We start from the raw sequence: 15,433 nt of genomic DNA, 5'->3' as shown, positions 1-15,433 counted from the left end.
GAGCGTCTGTAGGGTGAGCAGCCTAAAGATGCGACTTTAATAAAATACACTACGCTAGCCCCGTTCACATGCCATTCCCTTCTCTAAATTGCCCCAATTGTCCCATCAAAAAGCACCGGCATCATCGATGTGACAATTTATTCCGGTAAACTTGCTCCAATTGATTTGCGCCCTAATGGAGCCTGCTGTCTGACCAACTTATCAGTATTACATTTCATACTATATACTCCTAGAAATATTCCTACTAAAACTATGTATATCATTCGAGAAGGCTAGTCCTTAGGTTGTTGGTTAGCTATTCAAGGTGTAAGGCCCGAAAATCAGCCCCGGGGGATGGGGTGCGCTCTAAAACTCCCCATTTTGTAATCAACGCAGCACCGAGTTTAAACCAGAGCAACCGTTCGGATTAAAATATAATTTACCAGGCCACCAATTGAAAGCGAGCTCAACTCGCCTTCCTAATGAACACTAAGCATTCAGCCATGGGGCTGATGGTCCCCTTTAGCGACTGCTAGCCTCGGACTACGGAGGTGATTTCTCAAATCAATCCCTGCAAGTGAGAGCACCCAAGCGGATGCTCCTCATATTACATCTGTGCGTAGGTCCAAGTGATGGCCCGAGCAGTTCCGACGATGCGATAGGGTGGTAATTTTGGCCCCAATGTTCTAGTCCTGCCGACTAATCTCTCATACGGAGTAGTCTCGTAACTATCAGGCTTCAATCCATGCTAGGGCATAAAATACGAAACACAAGAGCCCGAACTACTGCAAGCTAGCACAGCCAGCAAGCGTGGCAAGTCACAACTCATTATTTCTATCTTTACAATCGACCCGTTTAAAGCCCCTGGTTTCGCCCATATTTACTGTTAACCAAGCCGAATTTTCGATTCTTCTCGCTCTCGCTCATCACTTATATTCGAAAATGAACTCCAACTCTCGCAATGAAAGGCTGCCGCAGCCAGAATCAGAAATCGATAAAAAAATCAATGAAAACGCTCCGATGATTACCATCGGCGCACCTTCAGATCATGGTTCGACTGATACAGAGCACCAAGCCCCTAAACCAAACTCATCAAAGACCGAAAAAACCGACCGAGGACCACTATCCAAGGGACTGAGCACACAAAATAAGGCGAATCCATTAGTCGACCTTCAATCCTATAAAACCTCTGCTTCTCTCTGCAAATCCAAGCACACACACACTGTTGACCGGATGGAGCCTCCTCCCGCGATGAATTCGGAGGAAAAATTCGGTTCTCCCAATTTCAAAGCTGAAGCTTTACATGCTCAGCCGAAACCTGCTATAGCAAACGAAGCCAAGTCGGCGTTTACGTTCTCTATGAGGATGCAAGACCCCCCTAAAAACAATGTGACCGATCTTCCCTTTCCGAGGTTACTGCCTACATAATTCTAACTACATTGGTTTCATTTGTATAGGCTCCGCAGGATACTCGAGAGGGCGCGCAACCGAGCGCAGGGAAGCCAAAGCTTTTCTCATTCAACGTAACGAACACAATGCCAACGACTAAACAACAATCTTTGACTTTCCAGGATCCCGGTCTGGTCTCTGCATTCTCTGATGTTCCAGCAGAAGAATATCCAAAGTCAAATTTTTTCTCCTCAACATTTCAGACCGGCCTGTTTCTTGGATTGCAGCTGGCGAGGGAATCTGCGGGCTTGATGGAACAGCTTCTCGTCCATCAGGGATCCTATGAATGTGCCCTGGATTCTACCCAGGTGAACTGTCAGATAAAACAAATGAAACGGGCTGGCGAATTGAACAACTTTTTCAATACCGAAACAATTGCATTTTTGGGGAGCACGCTAGCGGGTAAGGAGTTTTCAATCTTCCTCATTTGGATAATCTTGCAGCTTACAATTTCCAGGAAAAAGCAGCGTAATCAACTCACTACTCGACTTTCCGAGACTTGCCACAGCCGTGAGATGCCCTGTGCAGAATATGCTGAAATGGAGTATTGATAAAAAATAATATAGGACGATTTTGGCTCGGCTGTTACTTCGATTGTCACTGAATATAGGCAAATGAAGCCCAGTCAAAGTCATCGGATCCAAGTTGAAGTCGAGTATCTCTCTGGAGTGGCCATGAAAGATCATGTCAATGAGCTGCTGTGGAGCTTCCGCCGCGCGTTTCTTCCAGATGTTGCAAAGGATTCATTGACTGCCGCCGACTTGAAAGAAATTAAGGAAGCTTGGTCTGCTCTGGAGTCTGCATTTGGCAACGAGAAAGAATTTAACCGAAAATTCCTGTCGGATAAATCCGAGGGGGCTTTTGAGAAAATAGCAGAGCAACTGATCAAGTGGACGAAGACAATTCCATGGCCTACTGATGCATCTGATGGAAAATGGGTGACATACGCAGAAACTGCAGAGGAGTTTTACACAAAAACAAGCCTGTTCATGCAGAACAGAATCTGGCCCTTTACAAAGATCATGCGGTAAGGTCTTGAAAGTTATGAGCCAGAAAAATATGGCACAACCTGCAATATAAAACATATGACTGAGACTGGCTTTAGAGTATACATCGACGCTCCAATTCTGAGAGCAGGTCTTGTCATTGCAGATCTGCCTGGTGAGAATCCGTCTGGCTTGATTTTTCATAGCTAACAGCTCTAGGGCTTCTTGATACAAGTCTCGCGAAGGTTAAAGCGGCTCAGGAATATCTTTCAAGATGCGATCGTGTCTTCCACGTCACTGATATACGTCGAGCACTAACCAACCAGCTTCTCGAGACATCCTTATACTCTACAGCTCCCCATGACGCATCGACAAGCGAAGGGGGGTCCACAAAAAGATGGTCACGTACTGCGGTCATTTGTACCATGTCCGATGTTCGTTAAACGGTCTTCGAATTTGACTTCAACTAACGTTTAAAAGGCAATTGATGAAGCTGGAGCCGAAAGACACTTGCGAAGTTCTGGAAAAGTGAGGATGTTAGAGGCAATGGAAAGCATAGAAGATGGGATTCGGAAGGTGGAAACAACGAAAGATTCAGTTCTAATGACAGAACTCCAGTGGAAGTACATCAACCATTTCCTGCTCAGACAGACCGGGAATCTTCTAGTTTTGCTGACTTTGGATAGGAAGAAAATGCTTCTCATAGAAGCTCGGAACAGACGCGTAGAAGATGGACTCAAACGGATGTACAAGAGCAGCCAGGAGGAGGAAGATCTGAACGTTTTTTGTGTTTCGAACCTATTTTATGGCCAGTACTGTTCTCAGAGATCAGTTACGACAACTCATGAAAAAAGAACCATGAGTGGTATCCCCGCTCTGAGAAAGTTCTGCTACTCTACGCTGGCAGATTCGAGGCTACAGGAAGCTAAAAACTTCCTTCTTACTACGTTGCCAAGTGCTCTTGCTTCGATTGGCCTACGCAGTCAGTCCTTGGAAGTTGGGCCCTCTTGCTCAATTAAAATGATTCTTAAGAAGGTCGATCTCAAAAAGAAACGGGTATGTTGAGCCGGCCATCGCGCATTAAGTTGATTCTAATTCTTCTTCCAGATTTTGCGGTATCTCGAAAGAAGTAAGAAAAATGTACAGAATTTCTTCCAGGAATCGGTACTCAAATATGCCGGTATGTCACGTCTCAAAAGAGAGCCTTTTGTCGACCTAGCTAAACAATTCTGAAGAGATCCATCACAATGACTGGCAAAAGGCGGCAAATCAGAAAGGACTGGAATGGCTGGACGTGAGTAATTTTCTTCACCGATGCCACACAACATGCTGATCATGCTACAGTTATCGTGGGGTAAGAAAAAACCACCAATATATCTCACTAAGAAATAGTTAACTCAGCTCCCTGCCTTTGCCCCGTGTGAAAATCACTCAACCCCTATCAATCATGCTAATAATCGGACTACCTATCCAGTGGACTATCAAGCTTTTTGCCGCAAAAATGGTCGACATTTGAATTTATTTAATAAGCCCGTTGATTGGAACAGTGAACTGATTGAGGAAATGAGACTGGGGTTGAGCGGAAGGTGGAACGGCGTGGAAAGAAGCCTTTCTGCAATTCTTCCAGAACTTCATGGATTCATTGAGAACTGCTTCCGGGAATTGAGGTTTGATTTGATGGGTGAGTACATTGAAAAAGTGACAAAAGAATAAATCAAACTAATCTAATACGCCTCCAAGCCAACGGTTTCCCGTCCTTGATGGTTGGGAGCCTTGAACACCGCACACAAGATACTAGGCAGTTCATTGAAACCTCTTTGAGAAGGTTTACAGGTGAAATGAGGTATATAAATCATCCTTTGATCGCTTTACCCTGTCTCTCTTATCTAATTCTCAATAGGGGCCTACGTGCTAAGACTCTAGAGTCCAATGAGGCTTCTTTTATACTGCAAGAGATGATCCCTGTGTATCGCGCCGCAGCTTTAATCGAAGGCAAATACTATTGAAACGAGTTTCCATTTACATGGCTGTTGAATGATAACCCATAATAGGTCCGGGCAAGGCCAAAGCTCTGCGTGAAAAGGTTCAAGGCCGAATCGAAAATGGAACACTTTTCCCGAATATTATGTCAGCTGTCTCATGCGGAATGAAAGATGCATCCCAAAAGGCGTTTGACGAATTGGCCACAAAAATTACCGACGGCGTCATTGCCCCTATCATTGGAGATATCCATTCAGTCTATTCAACCATCACTCTGGCGAAGAAGCCGATCGACGAATGTGAAGGGAAATTGAAGGACATGCCATCTTTGGAAATGCTCCAACTCAGGTGTCGCTACTTGGATCAGCGATATAAATGGATCATCAAACAGATTGAATAGTTTTAAGATTACATGTAGATCTCGTCGAGTTGAATGGAAATACGGTTACTGTACAGCGATGATAGGAGTATCAACTAATTTGTGGTGTTTGATCTCAGGCCAAGTTTCCCGTTCATAACCGCGCGCAACCGGGCTCCATAATTGTCACAGTCAACGGGATTGAAAGATGGGGCACTTTAGAGAAAAGGGGCGATGATAAGAAATGAGAGCTACCGAAAAGTGGTTCACAGAGTAAACAGGATTGGGGAGCCGAGTGCTCGTTTGGGTACGGACTGAGCGTGAACTGAGCACCCATTGGGCCCCACCGATCAATCAGTGATGATACTGAGCAGCTCAGTGAGCCCGAACTAAAATTTAATCAGTGGAACTGACTCCGAGTGCCCTCATAAAAGCGTCGGCAGCTAAGAAAGGAAAGCCCCACCGGACAGAGAAAATATGGTACCTATAGTGACCTAGACAAGTTCTCTCTGATATAGAACATATTAATATCTCTCTCCCCTAGCTGATCTGTTGTTCCGTGACTCCTATGTGCGGCCCCTTGACCAGCCCCCGCTCCTAAGAACGAGGATAGGGATGGCGTAGAGGCTGCCCAAGGTAGAAGGGGCTGCTTTGTTCCAAGTTTGTCCAGATTGACTTTTGAATATAAAAATCAAAACAATACAACAGCAAAAGACACTTGGCGCATTTTGACTCAGAAAAAGCGATCTAAGCGCCCGATAAAAGAGGCTAACTTCTTTCACGCTTAGCCCGAGGCTCTTTTCTACTCCATTTTGCGGCCCCATTTCTCGAGACTCTTCGGCCAAGACTCCTGTGGAGTTCTGAGTCATTGCTTGCAATAGGGCTCCTAATGCGGCATAGAAAGGGGAGATTCAATGGATCTAAAACTGGCTGTGCAAAGTTCTGATTGCCTGATTAGACCGTTTAATTGAAGTACAAAGGGGCATCCAGCTCCTCTCTCAAATATTGATAGACTAATATAGGATAACCCTGCACTAGATGCACCCCTAATTTTCCTTTTAAAAATTGTCTCTTTGGTGCCAAATGGCTTCTACTGCGCCTACAGATATTCAGACCAAGTTGAAATATCTCCAATGGCAAGCAAGCTACACCCATGCTCGACCATATCGAATTGCCCAGTTTGGCCGCAAAAGAAAGAGCGATCAAAAACAGAAGACACACAATTTAGTTTTCGCCGAGGGAGATGATATCGAGATCATCAGAGATGTTAGAGGAGCAGAGGGAAAGGGAGACCCCAGGTTCACCCTCGACGCGAATGGTTTTGTTTATCGAAAATATCCTCCACCATTATTCACAGATCCAAAGGAATTTGCTGCTCCGGACCATATCCAGAATGCCTTCTTGCCACAATGTGAAGATATGTTGAAAAATGAGATTGAAGGGGTCGACCGCGTTTTGATCTTCGATTGGAAAGTGAGTGACAACAGGCATCGCGCCCGAGTGTTGGACTTGCGATTGATTATCTTTTACAACTAGATAAGGAAGAGGAAAAGTGCAAAGGAGCGGCGAAAGAAGAATCCAGATATACTAAGCTTTGCGCGACAAGTGCATATAGGTAAGTCGAAATCGGATATTCCCCAACTGGCTTGCTTGGGTGTATGTGAAGGCCGATTTACTAGATACATCTCATTACTAATGGAACTGAAGATACCATACTCACCAAGGATGAACTTGCTACCTCCTTTATGGCGCGCGTTCGCAACCATCTCCCCAAAGACGCCCACCACCTTCTCGACGGTCGAATACAGATGATAAAGTAAGTGTAAAGAAATTCTACTAGAAACTATATTTCTTCCTTGATATTCTCTGACGTGAGGGACCTCAGCATCTGGAGACCATTGAATGGACCGGTCGAAGATCACCCTATCGCCGTCTGTGACGGACAAACCGTTGATACATCCAAAATAGTCGAAACAGACATGACCCGAGGAGCTTATACAGGCACCATGCTTTATCCATTGTATACCCCAAGTGGTACTTGTCAATGGTATTATATGAGCAGGCAGGGTGTTGAAGACGTGCTCTTGTTCAAGAGCTTTGACTCAAACGAGGATAGCGTAAAACGTGAGTACTATTCCAAGAATTATATCTTCTTTACTACGAGTTGCCCGGACATATGCGAAATAAAAATAAAGGCAAAGGTATACAAAGCTAACGAAATGCGTTGCATAACGCAGATACCCCTCATACGTCATTTGCACTGCCAAATAACGCGGATGGTGCAGGCTCAAGGATCAGTGTAGAGGTTAGGGCCTTGGTATTTACACACGTAGATTAGTCAGTGGGCTTGATAGTTGACAGATTTGAGGTTCCAATATATCCAAATGAATAAATTAAATACTACGTATCCAAGATTCTTGAAATGTGGCTCATGACAACCAATCCTCGCCGCACCATAAAGAAAGGCCAAAACAACCGCGCGTGTGCATCACGGTACTCAATCAAGGCTAGGCGAGTGTTTCAAAGAAAGTACTAGAGGGCATGCTTGATCATTATGTTCTGTCCAGAGCTTTTCAGAACGGTGATACACAGTATGGAAACATGTTTCATCACTGCCCGGAATCGGAGCACGAAGAAAGCAAAGAACAGGCTTTCGGGAGAAGAAATGAAAGAGTGCGTCGCTATAAACTGAGCTAGGGGATCCCTAACACTTCGTGCTACATATTCCGAAAGTTGACGACTCTAAACGCTATCTATAGCTTAAGCAAGCTTTTCTTCCACCACTTCTCCTCCTCTTCCACGGCATCAATACGATTCTTAGCCTGTCGGAACCCATGCCCTTCACCTTTGAAGACCACAAGCTTAGGATGACGGCCCACCTTGACCATCATTTCAACCATTTCCTCCGCCTGGCCCAGGGGAACAACCATATCCTCGTCTCCCTGCAGCAACAACATCGGCGCGGTGATCTTGTCCGCCTTGAAGCAGGGACTGCGTTCTTTGAAAATGCGTTCTTTCTCGGCTTCACTCGCGCCAGGTTCAAACAGTAAAGCAAAAGCATAGTGGCTCTCGAATTTATGGGTGTGTTCGCAAAGAGCTCGGACGTTGCTTATACCGTACAGCGAATTGCCACCGGAGAAGAGATTAGGGTAGTCGCACAGAGCTTGTAGGACGATGTAGCCTCCTGCGCTTCCGCCACGAATCCCGACTCCGTTCGGGTCGACTTTGCCTGTTGAAGCTAGGTATGACACACAGCTAGCAGCATCTGCAGTATCGAGGATACCTATTGTAATTGGTGAATATCAGAAGATAATTTGTGGGTCTGCGAGGTGAAAACTAACCCCATTGCCCGTTCAATTCATCCCGGTATGCCCTGCCATACCCGGAGCTACCTCCGTAATTGACCCAAACAACAGCATAGCCTCGAGTAGTCCAGTATTGGTCTGTGGTACTCAGGCCAGTCCCGGTTTGAGATGTCGGCCCGCCATGGAGACACACAATCAAAGGGGGAAGTGTCCCAGAAGTCGCTTGATAATCTGGGTTTTGGGGTGAGTAAAAAATAGCATGGGACAGCCCTTTGCGGTTTTCACCATGGACTCTGGGGAAAGAGATATGCTCCGGTCGGGAGACAAGGGAAGCCGGCATGGGGAAATCAGAAGCTGCTTTAATTGTGTTGAGTTGGGTATCAGTGATGTCCAGTATGTAGGCGGTGTTGAAGCTTGTTTCGCTGGACCCAAGGAGTGCAATCTTCGTGCTTGAGAGGGGGGGTTTGGGCTAATGTGATCGTGTCCGACACTGGCAGGTTCAGGTCGTGCCAGGTATCGTTTGTCAAATCGATCAAGATGAAGCTCCACCGAGCGTCCTTTGTATAGGAAGCGATCATTGAGGTTGGAGTCAGACTCACGAATGTGCAGCTAGTAAAAGAAGACAGCCGTCAGCATACCTGTAAACACCGCGTTGGTCCAGATTGAACATACCCTCCCAAGCGCCAGTCAGGCTGCGAAAACTCCACCTCTTCCAGGCCACGGAGGGCTAACCTTTGGCCTTTGGAGCTGCCGGCGTTCAAACGATAGAGTTGGTAGTACCCTGAGCAGTCACACGTGAAATACAATGTATTATCGGGGCCCCAACGGGGCTGGGAAACACTCTCTTTCTCAGGAACGCCTGCCACAAGTTGAACATCTGTGACCTTGCCGTTATCCCACTTAGCCAGGTACAAACGAGCTCCTGTCCATGGCATATCCGGGTGGGACCACTGAGTCCAGCATACTTTGCTACCATCAGGAGAGAACTGCGCTGCGCTGTAGAAGTCGTCGCCGGAAGCAATGTTGACTATTTCCTTTGACTGCAGGTTAACAGCCACGAGTCGGTTCCGAATCTCTGACGCCAGTGGCTTGGAGTGGTCCTCTTCGATGGCCAAAACCCATCCACACTTCGCCTGCTCGTCGGCCAAACCAGACGTGCCCACATAGCGGAGAGCAATGTCAGTATTGGTGATCCGCTCCACATGGCCGGTGGACGGATCGAGTTGGTGCAGATCCTGTGTCTCCCGATCCGTGAAGACGATCTGGCCGTTGAAAGCAATCATCGACGCACCGCCGTATTCATGGACCTTGGTGCGGGAATCATATCTAAGGATCATTAGCATACCTGAATTTCGTGATGGATTTCTAGTCTGTACTTGGTCGGTAGAACATCGCGTCCTTCAGGACCTGAGTACTCGACAATGCAGCCTCGGCCCTGCTCTTTGGGGCGACATTCAACGACATAAATCTTCCCATTGGATGTCTAAAGAGGTCATTAGAATATGCTTTTCAGGTGGGAATGATCGGCAACAAACATACCGCGATGGTTTCAAACTGAACATCGTCGGCACCAAGCAAGGTTGAGGTGATTGGGCTCTTCCATTGGCCGAATGGAGCCGTGATGGGGCTTTCCATGATGCTTTACCGAGATTTTTTGGTTAAGATTAGTTGGATTCTAATTTGAGAGTCTGTTGGCGAGGTCGTTGGGCTGTCAGCTTTTTTTTAAACAATTTACCCCGCAGCCGACGTAGGATTGGCGTGCCTGAGGTTGCATATTTGATACAGTACCTGATGAATGTCCTAACACTCCACAGATTTCATGTAAATTCATGTAAATTGACTCTCAAGTGGAATCAGCGATGATCAGTCAAATTGCTAGTCAAATTGGATACAATTTGATTGAATATCGCAGGATTCAACTATCCCCGGCGGCGGAGCCCGCCATATCCGTAGTTAGCCGAAATTGAAAGCTCTGCCGCTAAGTGACTTTTTTGTGCCTTGCCCTGAACTTTAATGTGGCCCCCAATTGTGAGCACTTGAAGGGCAATCTCTGCTTTTCGTCTATTCACTAAAGATATATCATGTTGGAGTTAGTAGCCTAAGTTCTATATAAGAAACCTTTTTGTTAAGAGCATCGATCCTAGCTAGAGCTCAAGTTTGCTTCGTCGGTCATATAGCTATATGCCACGAGGTAGACAATAGATTACTAGAACAAATCCGATTTTTTTCTCCTACGGTTATTAGATACGACGATTAACTTCGATAACCTGTTAATCCGATGTAGCTCTAGAACTCGGGAAACCGACTTAGTATCTATATCTAAGAGTTTTCCGAAACCTTACTTAAATGCGTCGATTCCTTGCCGATTTCCCTTGGAATTGTTCTCCTGGAACTATGGTATCGGGAGGTGTTCGAAGACCTAAAAATGGCAGTTGAGCGAAAGATGGTATGTATTATCCGTAGACGCCTCTATGAATTGACAGGTTTAACTATCGATTTAGCCATCAGAATTCTCCGACCCTTTGACAGCGCGACGCTTGGCCAATGAGATGGACTGTGGCCCGAACTATAAGAACAGTGTCTTACGATGTGTATCTGGGATAGACGCGGTATACACATCACTAACAGAAGAGAAGTTCCGAGATGAGGTGGAAGAGAAGATTCTTTTTCCACTTGAGGAGGATCGGAAGTTTTACTGCAACAAAAGTTCAGTGGAGGATTGCATATGATGTGAAGTTGTGCAGTAATGCGAAGAAAGCCAGAGAGCGAGTCGAGTCTCAACATACTCGAGCAGAAACGACACGCGTCGACATTGTGTTTATCGGATGTGATAGCGCGCGAATATTCTGGGTTGGTTCCTCTTCACAAACCCTGCAAGAACCAATTGCCTTAGCGGCAGTAATACGAGACAGAATTATCGGCAGAGGCTCTTCTGTTAGTTGTGACCAATCTTGGCCTTTCGACCCTAGCTATAGATTCCCTAAGGGAGCGGATTTCGATTTTCCTTAGCGGGAAGGGTATAGCTCTACCGCCATTCAAGTTCGTGGGCAGGAGTTTAACAGATCTTCAACCCTGGTTTAACAGACGCGAACCAGAATTTGTCTGTGGACTACGACTGCTACCTCCATCCCCTTCGACATAACTTTTTGAGTCATTAATTGAAATAGAACTAGTATTTGGCTGGTACTGGGTTTGCCCTGCACACACTTAACAATATACACTTGCGGCTATCGCAAGAAAATATGATCACGTAACTTCACCAAGTCCTCACAATTTATATCTGGAAAGGAATATATGTACATAAGTGTTTGGTTTAGGACTAAAGTAGCACCGGAGTTTCTTGGGAAGATTCATGTTCAGAACACGGAATAACTTAGCCGCTGGAGAGAATGACGCGAATGGGTACAGCATGAGCTCGTCTTGTTTCGACATTGTGGTGGGTATGCCCATGTTGTACTGCACAGTAGGCATATTCGTAGTAAAGGTGGTTCGGAGTCCCGTGTGTACAGCTTAATGCCTAATATAGTCACGAATGATACCCTACGCTGGTACACTTGCTGGCTCTCATGTATACGGAGCAATGACCAAGGAGAAGGAAGGGCTTGATGAAATCGAGTAAATTCGTTCTATAGTTGTTCATGCAGGGATTGAAGAAGGGGATGCACACGTTGGTATTCAAAGGAAGATGTTGGGATTGGAAGGAATCAACTCCCGTATAATGGAATGGAAAGATACAGGAACCCCTCTGTGGCGATGCGTATTTTCAAAGATCCATCTAGGGCAAAAGATGAGAGGAGCAGGAGCAAAGAGATTGGGGATAAAAGATAGAGACCAGCTGTCGATTACATGAAGTCATCATCGGCAAGACCGTCGTCGTTATCGTAGTTGTTGTTGTCGATCTGGTTGTCACGGTTGGCATTGAGGGAGATCTTGGTCTTGGCAGCCTTGGTCTTCTTGTTGCCCTTGTCAGCCGCACGCTCCTCGCGCATCTTCTCGTTGCTAGCGGTGGTGAGGGCACTAGCAATCTTCTTGATCTCGGAACTGGGGAGCTCCTTGACAAGCCTGCGGGTGAAGTCCTGAGCCCAGAGGGCATACTGGGGCTTCTTCGACTGCGGAGTAATGAGGGGAATGAGAACGTCGCTCAGCTGGGTGAACTGGTCCTTGGTGGTGGGCTTGAACAGGGGCATGGCAGACAGGTCGATAGAGTTTGTGGGGTCTTTGCTATCGGTAACGACGATAGCCTTGGGAGCACCGCGGTTGCGCTTCAGGTCGATGTCGCCGATCAGATCGGAGGCGTGCTGCAAATCGGCCTCCTGCTCGGTGCGGCGCAGGCGTTCACGGCGCTCGGCCTCGGTCTCGTCGGAGTCGTAGTTGTCGCTGTCCTCAGCCTCCCGCCTCCGCTGCTCACGGTGCTCTTCTATCCGCTGCGCCTTGGACTTCTTGTTCGCAGCCGCGGCAGCCTTGGCCTTGGCCTCAGCCTCGGCGGCCTTCTTCGCCTTCTCGCGCTCTACCTCCGAGTCCTCGGCTGCGTCCCACGAGTCAAGGACCTATTGTTGGCGAAAAGAGTGTATTAGCGGACGTGGAACAGTCGTGCGCATTCATTCCTGCGCTATGTATAATCGAGGAAAATGGGAGAGCCCTTACGTCTTCTTCTTCTTCATCGTCGAATCGGCGGCGAGGGGCAACAGGGGGAGGCGAAACACTCTCCTCATCCTCCTCATCTATCAGGGGAAATATCGAGTTAGTCACACGATCAAAGCTAAAACTATGCCATATAATATGCCCGACGTTGCGCCAAACTGGAACCAATCGTCGCAAAATCTAGAGGCGAGTCTCAAAATGGAGGGAGGATAAGAAACTTACCCCACTTGGAAGGCGGCATATTTGGTAAATAAGACTTTTTTTAGAGCAAAAGAAGGGAACGAAAGAGTGCGCTGTCGGCAAGACTGAAAAACAGAGAAAACGAGGACGAGCCCGCGATAGGAACCTACTCCAACAAAGAATGGAGGGGGAGGGCAAATTTTATGTGGCACTTATCGCAAGGTGGGGTGTGCACGTGATCTCGGACTCTTGGTTCCCGACAAGATTTCACTTATACTTCAAGGTCCTAACTTGTTTTAATGGGATAATTTTTGAATATGTCTTTCATTCAGAAGATCTTAATTAAATTCATAATCATAACAGATGACTGTTTCCCAAGAGGAACACGTCATCTCTTTTGTTTCTTTTCGTTCCTCAGTCTAGACGACGCATTTACAGGTTGACCGAGTTGCGGAAGTCCTTGCCGGCGTAGACAGCGTTCTCACCGAGCTCCTCCTCAATACGGAGGATCTGGTTGAGCTTGGCCAGACGCTCGGAACGGGCAGGGGCACCGGTCTTGATCTGGCCGGCGCGGAGACCGACGGCAATGTCTGCAATGGTGACATCCTCGGTCTCACCGGAGCGGTGAGAGACCATGACACCCCAGTTGTCGGCGTAGGAGTCCTTGGCGGCCTGGATGGACTCGGTGAGAGTACCGATCTGGTTGACCTTGAGGAGGAGGGCGTTGCAAGACTTGAGCTCGATGGCCTTCTTGATGCGCAGGGGGTTGGTGACAGTCAGGTCATCACCGACAATCTGGAAGTCGGAGGTCTTGTAGAAGTAGCTCCAAGCCTCCCAGTCATCCTCAGCGAAGGGGTCCTCGATCGAAACAATGGGGTACTTCTGAGCCAGGGACTTGTAGAGATCGGCCAGCTGCTCGTAGGTGAGCCACTTGGTGGGGTCGCTGTCGGGGTTCTTGAAGTCAAGGTCGTACTTCTTGGCGTCGGTCTTGTAGAACTCGCTGGAGGCAACGTCCATGGCAATGGCAATTTTACCAGTGTAGCCGGCCTGCTCGATGGACTCGGTGATCAGGTCCAGAGCCTCCTCGGCAGTCTGAATATCGGGGGCAACACCACCCTCGTCACCGACGTTGCCGGCGGACTGGCCGTACTTCTTCTTGGCGAGAGCCTTGAGCTTCTGGTAGACCTCAGCACCCTGGCGGAGGGCCTCAGAGAAGGAGGGAGCAGTGCTGTGGACAGCCGTTAGCAAGGGTGGATTCAAAGCACACTCTAGCTTTGTGAGAACTTACTTGGGGACAATCATGAACTCCTGGAAAGCCAGACGGCCACCGGCGTGGGAGCCACCGTTCAGGACGTTCTGGAACGGAACGGGCAGGACGTAGGGCTTCTTGGTGCCGGCGAGGTCGGAGATGTGGACGTAGAGAGGGACACCCTTCTCGGCAGCGGCGGCCTTGGCCACAGCCAGGGAGACACCGAGGATGGCGTTGGCACCGAGGTTGGCCTTGTTGGCGGTGCCATCGAGCTTGTTGAGGAATTCGTCAACCTTAGCCTGGTCCTTGACATCAATGCCCTCCTTGATGAGAGCGGGGCCAATGGTCTCGTTGACGTTCTTCACGGCCTTGAGGACACCTGTTGTAGTGACAACGATCAGTTTGGAGCTCTTTCAAATTGGACCAAGCTCGATTTTCACTCACCCTTGCCGCCCCAGTGGGTCTTGTCACCATCACGGAGCTCAACGGCCTCGTGCTGGCCTAAATTATACTGTCAGCGATCATTGACTCTCGATAACCCGGGGAAATGAATTGAAGGGTACATACCAGTGGAAGCACCAGAGGGGACAATGGCGCGGTGCAGACCGGTCTCGGTGACAATGTCCACCTCAACGGTGGGGTTGCCGCGAGAGTCGTACACGGAACGAGCGTGAACCTTGGAGATAGGCATATTGGAACTGAATAGGCTGATGGGGGAAAAGATCAGTCAGTTTGCAAAGAGAAAAAAGGAGAAAAATAAAAGGAGAACGGGGTTTAAGGCAGTGCCAGCAGAGTCACTGACTAACGGCGGGGGAGTCCAGGGAGGTTCACCGATGACCCAAAAAGACTGGCCGGACAACGAGGGAGGATTGGGGGAGTCTGATTTGCCTGAGCTCGACGGTTGGGGCAATTTGTCACGGCAATTGAGATCACCGAAGCTCTGGTTGGATGAATGTGTCCTTGACCTCTTGAGTCTTCAGACAAGTAGGGGAGGGGAGGAGGGGCAGAGATGGGATGGCGGGGTATGATGTATGCGCTTCAACTCACCTTATGGACTTAAGGGGGAAAGTAAACAACTAGAAAGTAACAAGAGCTAGCTACACGGAAATGCCCGATTCTTAAATACCCAGCACCTGTCATTGAACCCCGGGAAAGATCAGAAGCTGGCTCCGATTCTTTCCAAGTGGTGGGGCTCCACGGTCTTCTCCAGCGCCTGCTGGTTGATCCGACCGTATGCGGCGGGCTTCACCTGCGAGATCTCCCGTCCCTCGGGAGAACCTTGCTGGGCTATGATGTTATCCTCTTA

At 48.0% G+C, this 15,433-nt stretch overlaps 5 protein-coding genes across 5 annotated transcripts; 2 read left to right on the top strand and 3 right to left on the bottom strand.

Annotated features, from left to right (window-relative positions):
• Positions 1-921: 921 nt before the first annotated feature.
• Positions 922-4,794, top strand: N7498_008538 (uncharacterized protein; the record flags this gene model as incomplete). The annotated part of the gene is made up of 12 exons (XM_058455600.1): positions 922-1,368; positions 1,437-1,830; positions 1,886-1,938; positions 1,995-2,455; positions 2,534-2,589; positions 2,634-2,848; positions 2,895-3,470; positions 3,522-3,594; positions 3,650-3,708; positions 3,759-3,768; positions 3,889-4,095; positions 4,466-4,794. The coding sequence occupies 12 exons, from the start codon at positions 922-924 to the stop codon at positions 4,792-4,794; spliced, it is 2,880 nt and encodes a 959-aa protein (XP_058305588.1).
• Positions 4,795-5,835: 1,041 nt separating this feature from the next.
• Positions 5,836-6,572, top strand: N7498_008537 (uncharacterized protein; the record flags this gene model as incomplete). The annotated part of the gene is made up of 3 exons (XM_058455599.1): positions 5,836-6,225; positions 6,289-6,367; positions 6,460-6,572. The coding sequence occupies 3 exons, from the start codon at positions 5,836-5,838 to the stop codon at positions 6,570-6,572; spliced, it is 582 nt and encodes a 193-aa protein (XP_058305587.1).
• A 933-nt stretch (positions 6,573-7,505) lies between these two features.
• Positions 7,506-9,692, bottom strand: N7498_008536 (S9 family peptidase; the record flags this gene model as incomplete). The annotated part of the gene is made up of 7 exons (XM_058455598.1): positions 7,506-8,035; positions 8,094-8,288; positions 8,343-8,479; positions 8,547-8,666; positions 8,730-9,383; positions 9,434-9,540; positions 9,597-9,692. The coding sequence occupies 7 exons, from the start codon at positions 9,690-9,692 to the stop codon at positions 7,506-7,508; spliced, it is 1,839 nt and encodes a 612-aa protein (XP_058305586.1).
• A 2,207-nt stretch (positions 9,693-11,899) lies between these two features.
• On the bottom strand, positions 11,900-12,939 carry N7498_008535 (eukaryotic translation initiation factor 3 subunit J; the record flags this gene model as incomplete). Its single annotated transcript, XM_058455597.1, has 3 exons — positions 11,900-12,604; positions 12,702-12,778; positions 12,921-12,939. 3 exons carry the CDS (start codon positions 12,937-12,939, stop codon positions 11,900-11,902), a joined length of 801 nt encoding a protein of 266 aa, XP_058305585.1.
• A 371-nt stretch (positions 12,940-13,310) lies between these two features.
• aspf22 (enolase acuN) lies at positions 13,311-14,818 on the bottom strand (the record flags this gene model as incomplete). Its single annotated transcript, XM_058455596.1, has 4 exons — positions 13,311-14,106; positions 14,167-14,506; positions 14,572-14,628; positions 14,695-14,818. 4 exons carry the CDS (start codon positions 14,816-14,818, stop codon positions 13,311-13,313), a joined length of 1,317 nt encoding a protein of 438 aa, XP_058305584.1.
• Between the last annotated feature and the right edge of the window lie 615 nt (positions 14,819-15,433).

Source organism: Penicillium cinerascens, assembly GCF_028974065.1.
Source record: "Penicillium cinerascens strain IBT 15544 chromosome Unknown scaffold_4_segment0_segment0, whole genome shotgun sequence".
Taxonomy (NCBI): Eukaryota; Fungi; Ascomycota; class Eurotiomycetes; order Eurotiales; family Aspergillaceae; genus Penicillium; species Penicillium cinerascens.
This window is presented reverse-complemented; position numbering and strand designations above follow the sequence as displayed.